Source organism: Crinia signifera, chromosome 7, assembly GCF_055691185.1.
Source record: "Crinia signifera chromosome 7, ASM5569118v1, whole genome shotgun sequence".
Lineage (NCBI taxonomy): Eukaryota > Metazoa > Chordata > Amphibia > Anura > Myobatrachidae > Crinia > Crinia signifera.
Genome location: NC_139223.1, coordinates 73,271,948 through 73,286,949, shown reverse-complemented (window position 1 = coordinate 73,286,949; position 15,002 = coordinate 73,271,948). Strand labels below are relative to the sequence as shown.

The 15,002-nt window shown below is 47.0% G+C and overlaps 1 protein-coding gene across 1 annotated transcript in view; it reads right to left on the bottom strand.

Annotated features, from left to right (window-relative positions):
• ERCC4 (ERCC excision repair 4, endonuclease catalytic subunit) overlaps positions 1–14,619 on the bottom strand; it is a 59,536-nt gene extending 44,917 nt beyond the window's left edge. The window contains exons 1-3 of the mRNA XM_083153321.1: positions 14,458–14,619; positions 10,269–10,545; positions 1,418–1,598 (exon numbers count right to left, since the gene is read on the bottom strand). Of these exons, the coding sequence (XP_083009447.1) occupies positions 1,418–1,598; positions 10,269–10,442 (355 nt within the window). The 5' untranslated portion in view covers positions 10,443–10,545; positions 14,458–14,619. The remainder of the gene's footprint in view (positions 1–1,417; positions 1,599–10,268; positions 10,546–14,457) is intronic.
• Positions 14,620–15,002: the final 383 nt, after the last annotated feature.

The window sequence follows — 15,002 nt, the reverse complement described above, 5'->3', positions numbered from 1 at the left end:
GCAAAAAGTATGTGCAGCACATACTTTTTGAACTGGTTAGGGGGAGATTGGGGGAAAGGGATCAGAACAGTCACACAGGATTTAAATCTGGGGGAGATTGGGGGAAAGGGATCAGAACAGTCACACAGGATTTAAATCTATCGAAAATTATTGAATTTACCCTCATACATTATTTTCTTTAATATATTTGAAACAAGTGGAGGGTGTGCTACCACTGGACACAGATTTATATAACAACAGAAAAAGGAAAGAATGTCGCTGTGTGGTGCACAGAGAAAAATTATTAAACTAAAATGTAACTTTTATTACAAATCTTTAAAATTTTAGTGAAGTATGGACACAGACATTACAGAACATGAAACATGTGCAATAATTGTACAATAATTCTGTATCCCCACTGACAGAATTATTGATTTGGTGTCTGTCTCCACGTATATGAAAAAACAATTTTTTTATTATTGGAGCCTAATAGTTATCTAGCTCAGCCCAAGCACTCGTAGGTAACAGGTTATAATAACTGTAATGAGTGAAAACCCGCTTGTGAATCAGTGTCGGGTCCCGGGTATGGGGTTGCGTCTCCGGTGCCTGTGCGTGGACGGTGTCTGATGTGAGCTGCCACTTTCACAGTCAGACCACCGTGCCGCCGCAGTCCGTAGCACGGAGTCGCAAACACCTCCTGCTGAGAGACGGGGTAAGCCGCAGCGTCTATGTGTGCCGGGGGGCTTGGAGCCCGTCTTGGCGGTCAGGAGAGACCGTGCTGACGACAGACACTGCCTCTCTGACCTGGCGTGCCCAGTGGCGACTGGCACATGCTCGGTTACAGATCACAATTTTTAAACATCGATATGTGGGGAAAGGGAGTAGGGAGTCACAACAGTTAGCTAACGGGTCAGCGTACGCTTCGCTTATGGGAGCTTCATCAGGAACCTAATGAAGCTCAGGGAAGCAGGAGGGAGTGGCCACCAGAGTCTAGATCCACCCCTTACAATGGCAACTTTTTCAAATGGCGTTTTTCTATTACTGACCATCTTTTTAATGCAGGGTATCCTGGTTGCCCTGCCCATACTCACAAGCTGCCCTGCTGCCGATGCGGGCAGCAGTATCCAGAAATACCGGAGACCCCTGCACAAACTGTAGTGGCGAGGGGTCTCCCCGGCAGCTCCCCCAGTGTGGACAGAGCAGCCGCTGCACTATCTGCCTCATGCTGCTAGAAGAATCCCTAGCTAACATTGCCTCATCATTCGTACAGAAGCTGCAGGTAGGTCCCTGATTGTGGTTACTGTAGCCATCCACTGCAATTAGTACAATGGGTATGTTCAGTTATGTCCCTATTGTATTCTGTGAATCTTGAAAAACATGCTTAGATTTGTTTTTTATTTAGGTTCCACTTCACAACCTTGTAATAACAAACACTTACCAGTTATTAGGTTGGCAGGAATCCTATCAGTGAGGAAATCCACCACGAGGATGCGACTAGTGACAAACAATACACCCCCCTGTGTGTACACATCATAGCGATCACTACTGCCAATCTCATTGGTGATAATGCGCGGCAAATGGGTAACGCCTTCAGATCTCAGCTGTTCAATAAGATATTCCTTTAAAAAGAAAAATATCTTCATGAAAAAAGAAAAACAATATATAGTATAACACTGCTCACTAATTTTGTGTGTAAAAAAACTACATTCCCAGTTATATTGGGTGAGGTCAATCATGAACACAGGGATTTAGTGAACCGCTCGACACTTATAAGATCAACAAGCAGTGGGGACATTAACATGTTGAAAACAACAAGTCTGCATGCTAGTATTGTGCTATAAATCTGTGTTACAACTGTAAACACAATGTTATCATTACTTAAAGTTGTAAGGCTGAGGTGATGATGCCTACATCCTAAACGGGTGTGGTACAGGGGTCCGACAGTCGAGATCCCGACAGTCATTAGCCCGACGTCGGGATCCCGGCTGGCCGGACTCAGACAGCATGGTGAGAGCATCAATGGCCCTTTGCGGGCTCGGTGCGCTCTCCAGCTATTCTATTCTCCCTCGTGGGGGTCATAGACCCCCACGAGGGAGAATAGCAGGTGGCAGTAGGGAACCTGTCTGTCTGTCAGTGTTTTGACAGTCGGAATCCTGACGTCGGGTAAATGCCTGTCGGGACCCCGTCCGGCACCCATCCTAAACGCCCACATCCTAAGTGCAGCTGTCCTCTTTGTAGAGATTGTAATGTTTGATGAACAAACTATTTGCATTATGAGCTATAATGCCTGGGGCAGCCACATATGCATGATTTTAGGCCTTCAATTATTTGTTGCAGTCAGTAGAAATAGAGTCCCCAGTTGTAATATTTGCTGCAGTAATATTGTGTCCCCAATTACAGTCTCTAATATATTCAATCAGTAATATCTGATATAATATCTGATAGATAAAGGGATTTTTGTAAGAACTTACCGTTCGAATCCCTTTCTCTGATATGGTCCTGGTGACACAGCTCAACACTGGGATGTAGGAGGGTCCAAAGGAGCCAGGCACCTATCCTAAAGTTTTTAGAGGGTAGGCTCCTCCCCTACTGCATCCCGGACTCTTCAGTTCAATCTTTCAAAGCCACTGGAATACATTAACTCAGTACAAATGCCTGCACATATTATATGCACATTTTATAACAATAACTGTTAACTTTAACCATTTTAACATAAACATCATGAAACTTCTGGCATACTTACTGAGCGTAAGGGAGGGATTGCTGTGTCACCAGGACCACATCAGAGAAAGGGATTCGAACGGTAAGTTCTTACAAAAATCCCTTTTTCTCTTTCAATGGTCCTGGTGACACAGCTCAACACTGGGACGTTCCAGAGCCGGTCCTTTGGGTGGGTACGCTCAGGTCTGCAGCTCTCAGCACTGCTCGCCCGAATGATGCGTCCATCGACGCGAACTCATGGAATCTATAGAATTTGGCAAAGGTATGAACAGATGACCAAGTGGCAGCCCTGCAAACCTGCTCCGCTGTTGCCCCATGTCGAACCGCCCAAGAGGTGGCAACTGACCTGGTGGTATGCGCATTTATTCTGGCCGGCACAGGCCTTCCCACTTTGGTGTATGCAAAAGCTATCACAGATCGCAACCACCTAGCAATAGTCTGCTTAGATGCAGGCCAACCAATTTTGTGTATGTCATACAACACCAACAAGGTGTCAGTCTTTCTGACACTCTTAACTCTGTCCACATAAATGCGTAAAGCACGCACAACATCCAAATTCCTCAACTTGTCCCTTTTCTTAGCACCCTCTGGGGGTTGAAACACAGGTAGAATTATCTCCTGATTTAAATGGAAGGCAGAGACTACCTTCGGCAAAAACTTAGGCATTGTCCAAAGAACTGCCCTGTCATCATGAAAAATTCAAAAAGGAGATTTGCATGACAAAGCTCCCAGCTCTGACACCCTCTTAGCTGATGCCACTGCCAATAAGAACACCAGCTTCCATGTGAGAAACTTAAGGTCCGCCGACCTCAAAGGCTCAAAGGGTGCCTTCTGAAGGCATTCCAAGACCAGTGACAAATCCCAAGGCGCCACTGGTTGTTTGTATGGAGGTTTCAACCTAGATACCCCCTGTAAAAAAGTCTGAATTTCCGGTAAAATGGCTATCCTTTTCTGGAAATAGATGGACAAGGCCGAGATCTGTACCTTCAATGACTGGAGGCTTAGGCCCGATGAGAAACCATCTTGTAAAAATTCCATCATTTTAGATAACTTAAAACGAGATGTGTGTGACTTCCGTCTCTCGCACCATCGAATGTAAGTCTTTCTGAGGCCTCGAGTACCAGGACCTCCTTGGCCAATCTGGGGCCACTAAGATCACCGGAACCGCCTGCGCCTGTATTTTCTTTAAAAGTCTGGCCAGCATTGGTACTGGTGGAAAGGCATAAAGGAGATTCCCCTCCCAGGGGATAGTCATGGCATCCACCGCTTCCGCTAGTGGATCCCTTGTTCTGGCATAGAACCTGGGCACTTGGTGGTTGAACCTGGATGCCATCAGGTCCACATCCGGAGTTCCCCACTTCAAAGTGATCTGCTGAAACACCTGAGGGTTTAAGCTCCATTCCCCTTCCTTGAGCTCCTCCCTGCTCAGGAAGTCGGCCTCTATATTCTCCACTCCTGGTATGAATATAGCTGATACAGCTGGAACATTCTGTTCCGCCCACCGGAAGATTCTGGACACCTCCCACATGGCCAATCTGCTGCGTGTACCTCCCTGGTGATTCAGATACGCCACAGCTGTGGCATTGTCGGTCTGAATCCTTAAAGGGAGGTTCTGTAACCTGTCTCCCGCCAAGGAAATCACTTTCCAGACAGCCCTCAGCTCCAAGATGTTGATCGGTAGAGCCGACTCCTCTGTAGTCCACAAGCCCTGCAGCCTGAGGTCCAAGACTACTGCCCCCCAGCCCCTGAGGCTGGCGTCGGTAGTAACTACTAGCCAGTTCCAGGTCTGCAATGACCGACCCGAATGAAGGGAGTCCAATTCTGTCCACCATTTCAAGGAGTCTCGAGTGTCCGAAGACAGCACTATCAGCTCCGACTTCATGGTCTGCGTGTTTCCTGACCAAGCCGTCAAGATGTTCCATTGGAACACCCGAGAGTGGAACCTGGCAAATTGCAGCGTCTCGAATGATGCCACCATTTTCCCCAGCAGCTTGAGGCACCTCCATAAAGAAATGCTCCGAGAGCTGAGAATCTCCTGGACTAAGGCGACCAGATCCCTGGCCTTTGCCTCCGGGAGAAATACCCGATGGAGATGGGTATCCAGAATAACTCCCAAGAATTGGAGCCTCTGTGATGGTACCAACTGAGATTTTTGCAAGTTTAAAATCCAGCCGTGAGCCTGCAAAAAACTGATGGCTTCTGCCAAATGACTCTGAAGCATGGCTGCTGACTCTGCTTTGAACAGCAGGTCGTCCAAATAAGGTATCACTGTGATTCCCCTGAGCCTCAGCACAGCCGCCATCACTGACATTATTTTTGTGAATACCCTTGGTGCGGTGGCCAGACCAAAGGGCAACGCCTGGAACTGTAAATACAGGTCTCCTATTGCAAACCTCAACAAGGCCTGATGTTCTGGGTGTATAGGAACATGCAGATATGCGTCCTGGACATCCATGGACGCCAAAAATTCTCCCTGGTCTAGGCTCAGGAGCACTGACCGTAGAGACTCCATTTTGAAATGGTCTACCCATAAATGGACATTTAGAGACTTCAAATTTAGTATTGGTCTGAAAGACCCGTCTGGTTTGGGCACCAGAAACAGAGTGGAATAAAAGCCTTTCTTCCACTCTGCCCTGGGAACCAGAGTAACCACCCCCTTCTCTAACAGGGAGTGAGCTGCTCTCACAAGAGCTGTACGAAGCCGAGCTTCCTTTGGCAAAGATGTGGGGATAAATCTTTTCAGAGGCAGACCTCTGAAAGGAATTTTGTAGCCCTGGGCTATAATGTCTAACACCCAGGCATCCAGGTCTAGAGAAGCCCATGCGTCCCTGAAATGTGAGAGACACCCCCCCACCTTTATCACTGCCGGGCAAATCCCCAGACAGTCATGCGGAGGGTTTGTCCTCTCCTTTTGAGACCGGCTTCTTGTGAAAGGAGCCAAATTTTGACTTCGGGGCCTTGCCCCTGGAAGACTGAAACTTTCCCCTGAAAGACTGTCCTCGAAAGGACGCACCACCTCTAGGGGAGGGCCGAAAGGACGGCCTAAAGGCAGAAAATCTGGATGACTGCTTAGCCGTGGGGGCCGGCAGAAAAGTACTTTTGCCGCCCGTGGCTTGTTTAATGATTTCCTCTAACTCTGATCCAAATAACAACTTTCCCTTGAAAGCTAAAGTTTCTAAGGCCTTCTTAGACTCATTGTCTGCTTCCCAGGCCTTAAGCCAGAGCACTCTCCTGGCATTAATAGAAACTGTGGACACTCTAGTCGCCATTTTGAGTGCTTCCTCCTCTGCTTCCACAAGATATTCTGCAGCAGCCTTAAGCTTCTCCGCCAGCAGCAAAACACCAGGGTCAGCCTGCAGCATGGTGCATAAATCATTAGCCCACTCAACCATGGCCTTAGAGACCCAGGCTGAAGCATCAAGAGGACGTAGGGTGAATCCCACCCCCTCAAATATAGCCTTGAGGTTACCCTCCAGCTTTTTGTCCACCGGATCTTTGAAAGCTGCACCGCCTTGCACTGGTAATACAGTAGCCTTAGAAAAACGTGCCACAGATGCATCCACAACTGGCACTTTTTCCCAGAGCTCCGCATGAGACTCTGGCATGGGGTACAGACTGAGGAATCTCTTCCATCTGCAGCCTCTTATCAGGGGTTTTCCAAGCCCCTTCCAACAATTCCTGTAAACCTTCATCCGAAGAAAAGGTAACAGCCTCCTTACGCTGTCGCTTAAACACACCTTTAGCAGGAGTCTTATCCTCCACTGAAAGTTTCAAAGCCTGTTTCACAGCTACAATAAGATCCTCTACGCCTGCAGAAGAGGTATCTTCCAAATCATCACCCTGATCCCAGGGGATGTCAGTATACGCTCCCTCCTCCTCATCTACCAACGTAGGCATAGCATAAGACCTTTTAGGGGTCCCTGCATCATCAACATCAATCTTGTCTAGTATCTCACTAAACCTGTTGATCCCCCTTGCAGTATCCTGCATCACCTGAATAAAGGCAGGATCTGCCTGGGTAAGAGGCAAGGAGCCAGAGGACTGCTGAGATGATGGCATAGGTCTCTGAGATTCTACCAAGACATCACTCTGTCTGTCCAGTAACTGCACCAAAGCGTTCACTGACCTGCCCAGGGCAGTAGCCCACGCAGGTTCAATCTGCTCTGCCCTCTGAGGTTCACTCCCCATGGGTCTCACAGCAGCGCAAGCATTACATAAGCCCCCCTTGGCCATCTGCTCAGGGACAAATTTTTGTGTACACACATTACAAGCGCTCAGTGCAATAAGGGCTCCCTCCCCCAAAACCACAGCATGTTGCTCAGACATGATGAAAAGTGAACTACACAGTGCATACAATGTACAAGCGATTATACAGTTTTAATGCACTCAGTCACTTAGCTGTCTGTCGGTTTCAGATGCGGGGAAACGATGCCCAGGAAATCCAAACACTCTGCCAGGATCTGTAAGCCAGCTCAGCTCCGCTGCAAGCGTTCTGAAAGGCGCCAAACACAGAGTGAAGGAAGAGACCAAAGTCCCTGCTGCTGCGGGGTCCGTGACTTTTGGCGCCAACCACCCCCAGTCAGCCGCTCCCTTGGTAGGATTTCCTAGTTCCAGTATCTCCCCCTCGGCTGGGGACCACTTGGAACATGCCTGTAGCAACACTGCTGTCCTCTCATATAGGAGCTCAGTGTGCAAGCTCCGCGTAAAATGGCCGCCGCCATCACGGAGCGCCTGTCCCCCATGATCCCCACCTAAACGTGAAGCCGGTTTCAGGACACTCCGGAGCCCAGGCAGCTTTTGAAAGAAGCTGTAAGCGCTGCACAGGGAGGCCAGACAGCGTCTCCCTTGTGCACAGTGAGCTGACAGGACGCGCTTCTGTCAGCTCCTGCTGCGCTATCAGTGTGAGGATTCACTATGAGAATCCTCACACTGTGCCTACCTAGCTAGAGTAAAATTAATAAAACAATAAAATTCCCCTAACTACTCTAATTCTTCAGCTGCTCCTGCAGCCCTTTAGAATAGCACCCACTCCAGTGGGCACCTAACATGAACTGAAGAGTCCGGGATGCAGTAGGGGAGGAGCCTACCCTCTAAAAACTTTAGGATAGGTGCCTGGCTCCTTCGGACCCTCCTACATCCCAGTGTTGAGCTGTGTCACCAGGACCATTGAAAGAGAAATAGGATTTGGGGCCAATGTTATTTGACATATTGATGTATGCTTAATTTAGACCCTGAATTATAATATCTGATGCAGTGATTGATGTATAGTTTAGGCCTGGGGTAGCCAACCCTAGTCCTCGGGAGCTACCAACAGTGCATGTTTTGCAGGTCTCCTCACAGAATCACAATTGTGCCAATTAGCTCCATCTGTGTATCTTTTAAAATGTGTCAGTGATTAATGAGTGCAGCTGTGCAGCAGCTAGGTTGTCTGGAAAATGTACACTGTTGGTAGCTCTCGAGGGCTAGGGTTGGCTACCACTGGTTTAGACCCTCAGTTATAATATATTATCCAGTGATGGATGTATTGTTTACATTCTGTTATAATATTTAATGCAGTGATATATGCAGTTAGAATTTCTTGATGTAAGTATGGTTTAGGCCCTCAGTTATGATTTACTATGCCGTGATGGATGTATGGTTTAGACCCTGTTATAATATTTGATGCAGTGATATATTTATGATTTAAGTAATCTTTCATCATATCTAAATGCAGCAATGGATGTATAATATAGGCCTGAAAAAGGCAGGTGTAGGTGATGTGTGTGCATGGAGCAGGTCCTCAGTTACAGTGACAGGTGTAGGTGATGTGTGTGCATGGAGCAGGTCCTCAGTGACAGGTGTAGGTGATGTGTGTGTATAGAGCAGGTCCTCAGTTACAGGGACAGGCGTAGGTGATGTGTGTGCATGGAACAGGTCCTCAGTTACAGGGACAGGCGTAGGTGATGTGTGTGCATGGAACAGGTCCTCAGTTACAGGGACAGGCGTAGGTGATGTGTGTGCATGGAACAGGTCCTCAGTTACAGGGACAGGCGTAGGTGATGTGTGTGCATGGAACAGGTCCTCAGTTACAGGGACAGGCGTAGGTGATGTGTGTGCATGGAGCAGGTCCTCAGTTACAGGGACAGGCGTAGGTGATGTGTGTGCATGGAGCAGGTCCTCAGTTACAGTGACAGGTGTAGGTGATGTGTGTGCATGGAGCAGGTCCTCAGTTAGAGTGACAGGTGTAGGTGATGTGTGTGCATGGAGCAGGTCCTCAGTTAGAGTGACAGGTGTAGGTGATGTGTGTGCATGGAGCAGGTCCTCAGTTAGAGTGACAGGTGTAGGTGATGTGTGTGCATGGAGCAGGTCCTCAGTTAGAGTGACAGGTGTAGGTGATGTGTGTGCATGGAGCAGGTCCTCAGTTACAGTGACAGGTGTAGGTGATGTGTGTGCATGGAACAGGTCCTCAGTTACAGGGACAGGCGTAGGTGATGTGTGTGCATGGAACAGGTCCTCAGTTACAGTGACAGGTGTAGGTGATGTGTGTGCATGGAGCAGGTCCTCAGTTACAGTGACAGGTGTAGGTGATGTGTGTGCATGGAGCAGGTCCTCAGTTACAGTGACAGGTGTAGGTGATGTGTGTGCATGGAGCAGGTCAGTTACAGTGACAGGTGTAGGTGATGTGTGTATGGAGCAGGTCCTCAGTTACAGGGACAGGTGTAGGTGATGTGTGCATGGATCAGGTCCTCAGCTACAGGGACAGGTGTAGGTGATGTGTGTGTATGGAGCAGGTCCTCAGTTACCGGGACAGGTGTAGGTGATGTGTGTGTATGGAGCAGGTCCTCAGTTACAGCGGCAGGTGTAGGTGGTGTGTATAGAGCAGGCCCTCAGTTACAGTGACAGGTGTAGGTGATGTGTGTGTATGGAGCAGGTCCTCAGTTACAGCGGCAGGTGTAGGTGGTGTGTGCATGGAGCAGGTCCTCAGTTACAGCGGCAGGTGTAGGTGGTGTGTGCATGGAGCAGGTCCTCAGTTACAGTGGCAGGTGTAGGTGATGTGTGTATAGAGCAGGTCCTCAGTTACAGTGACAGGTGTAGGTGATATGTGTGTATGGAGCAGGTCCTCAGTTACAGCGGCAGGTGTAGGTGGTGTGTATAGAGCAGGTCCTCAGTTACAACGGCAGGTGTAGGTGATGTGTGCATGGAGCAGGTCCTCAGTTACAGTGACAGGTGTAGGTGATGTGTGTGTATGGAGCAGGTCCTCAGTTACCGGGACAGGTGTAGGTGATGTGTGTGTATGGAGCAGGTCCTCAGTTACAGCGGCAGGTGTAGGTGGTGTGTATAGAGCAGGTCCTCAGTTACAACGGCAGGTGTAGGTGATGTGTGCATGGAGCAGGTCCTCAGTTACAGTGACAGGTGTAGGTGATGTGTGTGTATGGAGCAGGTCCTCAGTTACAGCGGCAGGTGTAGGTGGTGTGTATAGAGCAGGCCCTCAGTTACAGCAGCAGGTTGAGTGTGCATTATGTTTTCAGTTATAATGGCTGGTGCCACTAATGTTTGTGTTGTATATAAATAAGAGTAGCTGGTAATACCTCTTCTGCTGTATTGGTATTTAGCACCAGAACAAGGTTCCCAGGATCACAGTAAATTTTCAGGAAGTTCTGAAGGATCCGGTCAATGCCAAGTCCCCGTGCCGTGATGACAAGTCCATCCTCATGGAACAGATCAAGGAAGATTTGGTTTTCATGTTCCAGGAGGGGAGCCATAAACTCTACTATGGTATCAATCCGGAGTGCGGCCACGGATTGCTAAACTATAGAAAATATTGGAGCTGCTGATAATCTCCGGTCATTGCGTGGTCCCCAATACCTGGCAGTAAAACATAAGAAGCACATAGCTATTTATATGCCTAAACAGAATTAAACTACAACATCTTACAACTAAACATTTTATGCATATATATTACACCAGTGATGCACAGAGTATATACGGTACATACTGTAATGTCTTGTAGATAGGAATTTCTGATGCTTGGTTAGTTCTGTTGTGAGTCTAGAAATATAGTATACAATAAAGAGAGAACTATCCCATACTTATTCTCCCAGATGTATCTTAAGGGGTGAGGTATAGGGTTCCGACAGTCGGGATCCTGACAGTCATTAGCCCGAAGTCGGGATCCCAACTGGCCAGATTGTTGCGCAAACAAAGCCCCTTGCGGGCACAGTGGACCCCCACGAGGGAGAATAGCCGGTGGCCGTCGGGAAACAGTCTGTCGGTGTTTTAACAGTCGGGATCCCGACGTCGGGTAAATGACTGTAGGGATCCCGACTGTCGGGTCCTCGTCCGGAACCCATCTTAAGGCCCCTATACACTGCATAGCAATCTAAAACTGTACCTGTTTAACTGTTACCTTCCTGGCTGTCGCAATGACCAGTGGCGCCACTGATGGCTGCCTAGGCGCTGTGCAGCTCAGCAAATATATGTTCCCTACGTCTACAATCCCCAGGGCACCTCGAGCATATACCTGTACATTTTATGTATATCTGTACTGTCACTGTTTAACTAATACCTAAACGGCTGTTGCACAGCAATCCATATGATATTTCTTTTATAAGCAAGTATACCTGGCCAATAAAGCTGATTCTACACCAGAATGACCGGGTCATTTGCAGGTCACATACGATCCACTTACAACCGTAGTGGAAGGCGACGGATCAGACATGCAGCATGTCTGATTTGAGGGCCTAACACAAAACCTGTGGGGCCGCACATCGCACGCTCAGTGCACACGATCCGTCACACGACCTGTCGAAATTGTGCGGAACGGTATGGTGTATGGCGGCTGTTACATGTTTTGCTATATAGTAATGGTGTAAGAGCTTCTAGTGCTACACCCTAAGGAAGATATACTGACCCCTCCAGAGATCCATGATGACGGCAGCTGAGCTGCAGAAATTGCTGGAATACATGGCTGTCGCGCCATCTTTCAAGGAGATTTGTGCATGCGCAATAGAGTCTGAACCCTCTAGTGTTCCGACTCTATAGCGTAGCACTGCGCAGCTGCTGGAAGAGAGGAGGGGACTCCACACAGGCCTCCTCCTCTCCTAAAAATCCCCTGCACCCCAGTATGGGAGACCACCTGCAATCATAGACTGTTCTGGTCTGTGTGCGCTGGTTAGTGCTAACCCCTCAATGTTAGTGTATCATCTTATGCCTGTGATAATTGGTTAATTTATTAATCAAGGTATTCCATTGCTGTCTTTTTATTCTATCGTATGTGTTACAATAAATTCTATTTTAGCCACGCATGGCTCCATTCATGTTGTGAATACAAGCTGTATTTCACAGTCACATTGACACTATTACTATAACTCCTTAGAAGTAAATATTAGTAGTATTATTAATACTATTACATACATATATAAAGGATAATTTATCTTATTATCATCTCCAAATCAGTTGGTTTTTGTCCCAGACACTGTAATCTACCCCCCTTCCAAACCTCTTTTCCTATTGGACCAGGACAGTCACCACTAGACCACCGTTGATGATTTATCAGTGTTTACATGATAAATACCAACTTGGTCAATTTTGACATTCTCATGTTGACATTAGGAATGTCAACAAAACACACATTGAGATGCAAATTAATGACATGAGACTATGTCATCACATATAGGGGCAGACATTTTATTATTTATTTATTATTTATTAACAGTTTCTTATATAGGGCACACATATTCCATAGCGCTTTACAAAGTATAGTTGAACATTCAGTCCCTGCCCCAGTGGAGCTTACAATCTATATTCCCTACCACATGTACATGCACACACAGACATTCTAGGGTTAATTTTAGTTGGGAGCCAATTAGCCTACCAGTATATTTGTGGCCTGTGGGAGGAATCCGGAGTACCCGGAGGAAACCCACGCAAGCACAGGGAGAATATACAAACTCCACACAGTTAGAGCCACGGTGGGAATCAAACCCCTGACCTCAATGCTGTGAGGCAGTAATGCTAACCATTACACCATCCGTGCTGCCTGTTACATTACAAGTCATATTCTGGTTATCCCAAGGTATGAATGTTAAATGGTGCAGCAACCAATCAAATCCAAATTTTCTTGCGTTTGAAAAATGACAGTTAAGAACTGCATGGTTGACGCACCATTTAACATTTGTAACGAATGATAACAAGAATATCACTTGTCAGATCCACCCAATAGTATAATCCATATGAAACCAGATGGTCCAGTTTGAGAGCTACAACCAAATAAAGAGGCAGATGTATTAAGCCTTGTGAAGTGATAAAGTGGACGGTGGCAATCATCACGTAACAATAATTGTTCAAACCCAGCCTGTACCTTGACAGTTAGGAGCTGATTGCCTTTGCGTTGTCACCTTCCACTTTATCACTTCACCAGTCTTAATACATCTGCACCAAAGTCACCAATCTGCAACCTGGTAGTAGCCAAGCACAAATCTCTTTGTTTGGCTCATGTACATATGATGACTACATGAATCTAAGCTGCAAGTAACTAGAGCAAATAGAAAAAGACACATTAACTGCTTAGCCAGATGTATCAAGCTTCAAAAGTGATAAAATGGAGAGTGATAAACAACCAGCTTCTATCTGTCTTTTTTCAAAACCACCCTGTGACATGACAGGTAGCAGCTGATTGGCTGCTCTCCTTTTTATCACTTTTTGAAGCTTGATACATCTGGCCCGATAAAGGACATGAGGTGATTGGCTGAAAACTTCTCCCTACACTACCTGCATCTTTTCTACCAGTATTATTGTGCTTCTGTGACAACTAGTAACTACTGAATATTTGTTTACTTATGCAATAGCTCCATTACAGTAAAGCTGTGTACACACGGGGGTGATAGGGGCTGAAATCGCTGGGAATATGGTCGCAGGCGACCCTATTGCCAGTGATGGGAGTGTGCCCCAGCGATAAATCGCCGGGTGCACACTCCCGTTTTCAGCCCCATTATAATCGCTGGTCGCAGGAGCTTGCTCTTGCGACCAGCTGATTACCTCTGCGGCTCCCCCGGCAGAGGTTCTCTTTCATCAGCGACCATCTCTGGTCGCTGAGGAAAAGGAGAAACTGAGCAATATATTGCTCAGCCATATATTGCTAGCAATATATGGCTGAGTAATATCTCCCCCGTGTGTACGGGGCTTAACTTTCTGAAACACTTTACAAAGCATTGTTCCACGTTATACATTTCTTAAGTATGTTTTACTGATGTCATTGAAAAACACTATAATAAAAGTGCAGGACCTACTGTACTGCATAAGGCAAAGATAATAGTGATGCTGTTCTGCCAAAATACTTTCCAGCTGATGACACCTTTAGAAAGCAGATATGTTAATTAACCCTGCCCTGCAACTACTGGCCATGTTTACTAGGATTTCCTAGCTAATCCACTAATGCTGCTTTACATAATGGTGCAAGCAATATTGTCCCAAACCTCCTAAACCTTCACCCTTCTACTCAATATCAAAATACCTATACCTATACAAAACTGCTAAACGTTTATACACATGGAAAGCAACAGTGACCATCACAACTATTATCTAATATGATCATTTATCAAACATGATTCCTGATCATCCACACACTCTGCACCTCACTGGCATTGCTGCTGCCAGTGGAGCCGTATTGTGGGCACATCTGTGACCTGGAGGCCATTGCTTGGTGTAAGGTAGTGTTGGCTGTCACATGCACTATTACTCCTGGTGCAATAAGCAGTAGTGCTGGCTGTTAGTGATTACCTTAAGTGTCAGTGTTCAGGCTCTCTTTCTCTGTTCTCCCCCAGCATCCTGGTGATCAGAGCCTGCCATGCGCAGTAACAGCAGCACCGCCTCCAAGTCCTCTTCCCTCCCACACACACATACAGGGAAGGAGGGGGAAGCCGGAGCTGAGCAAACGCAACTAACCCCGAGTTACACGCCCTGACTGTACCACGGCAGGAGCTGCTCTACCCTCATCCCCTCTGCGTGCAGCTACTACTGCCTGAGGGAAGCTCAGGCTCAGCTCTGCAGTGTGTGCACTGACTACAAAAGTGTCACAGACAGTGCCCATTATAACATGCGGTTACATGCATACACACTACAGTGTCCTCTGTCATCAGTGTCTTCATCAGCTTTGTCATCACAAATCAGTGAAATAGCTGTAAAATATCTGTTACTGGGAAACAAAAACACATTGAGGGAAATTTACTAAGATGATAGTTCTAATTTAGATGGGATGTTGCTATAGGCAACCAAATACTATCTATTATCTTCTAGAACCGTGGTGTCACACTCATAGTCCTCCA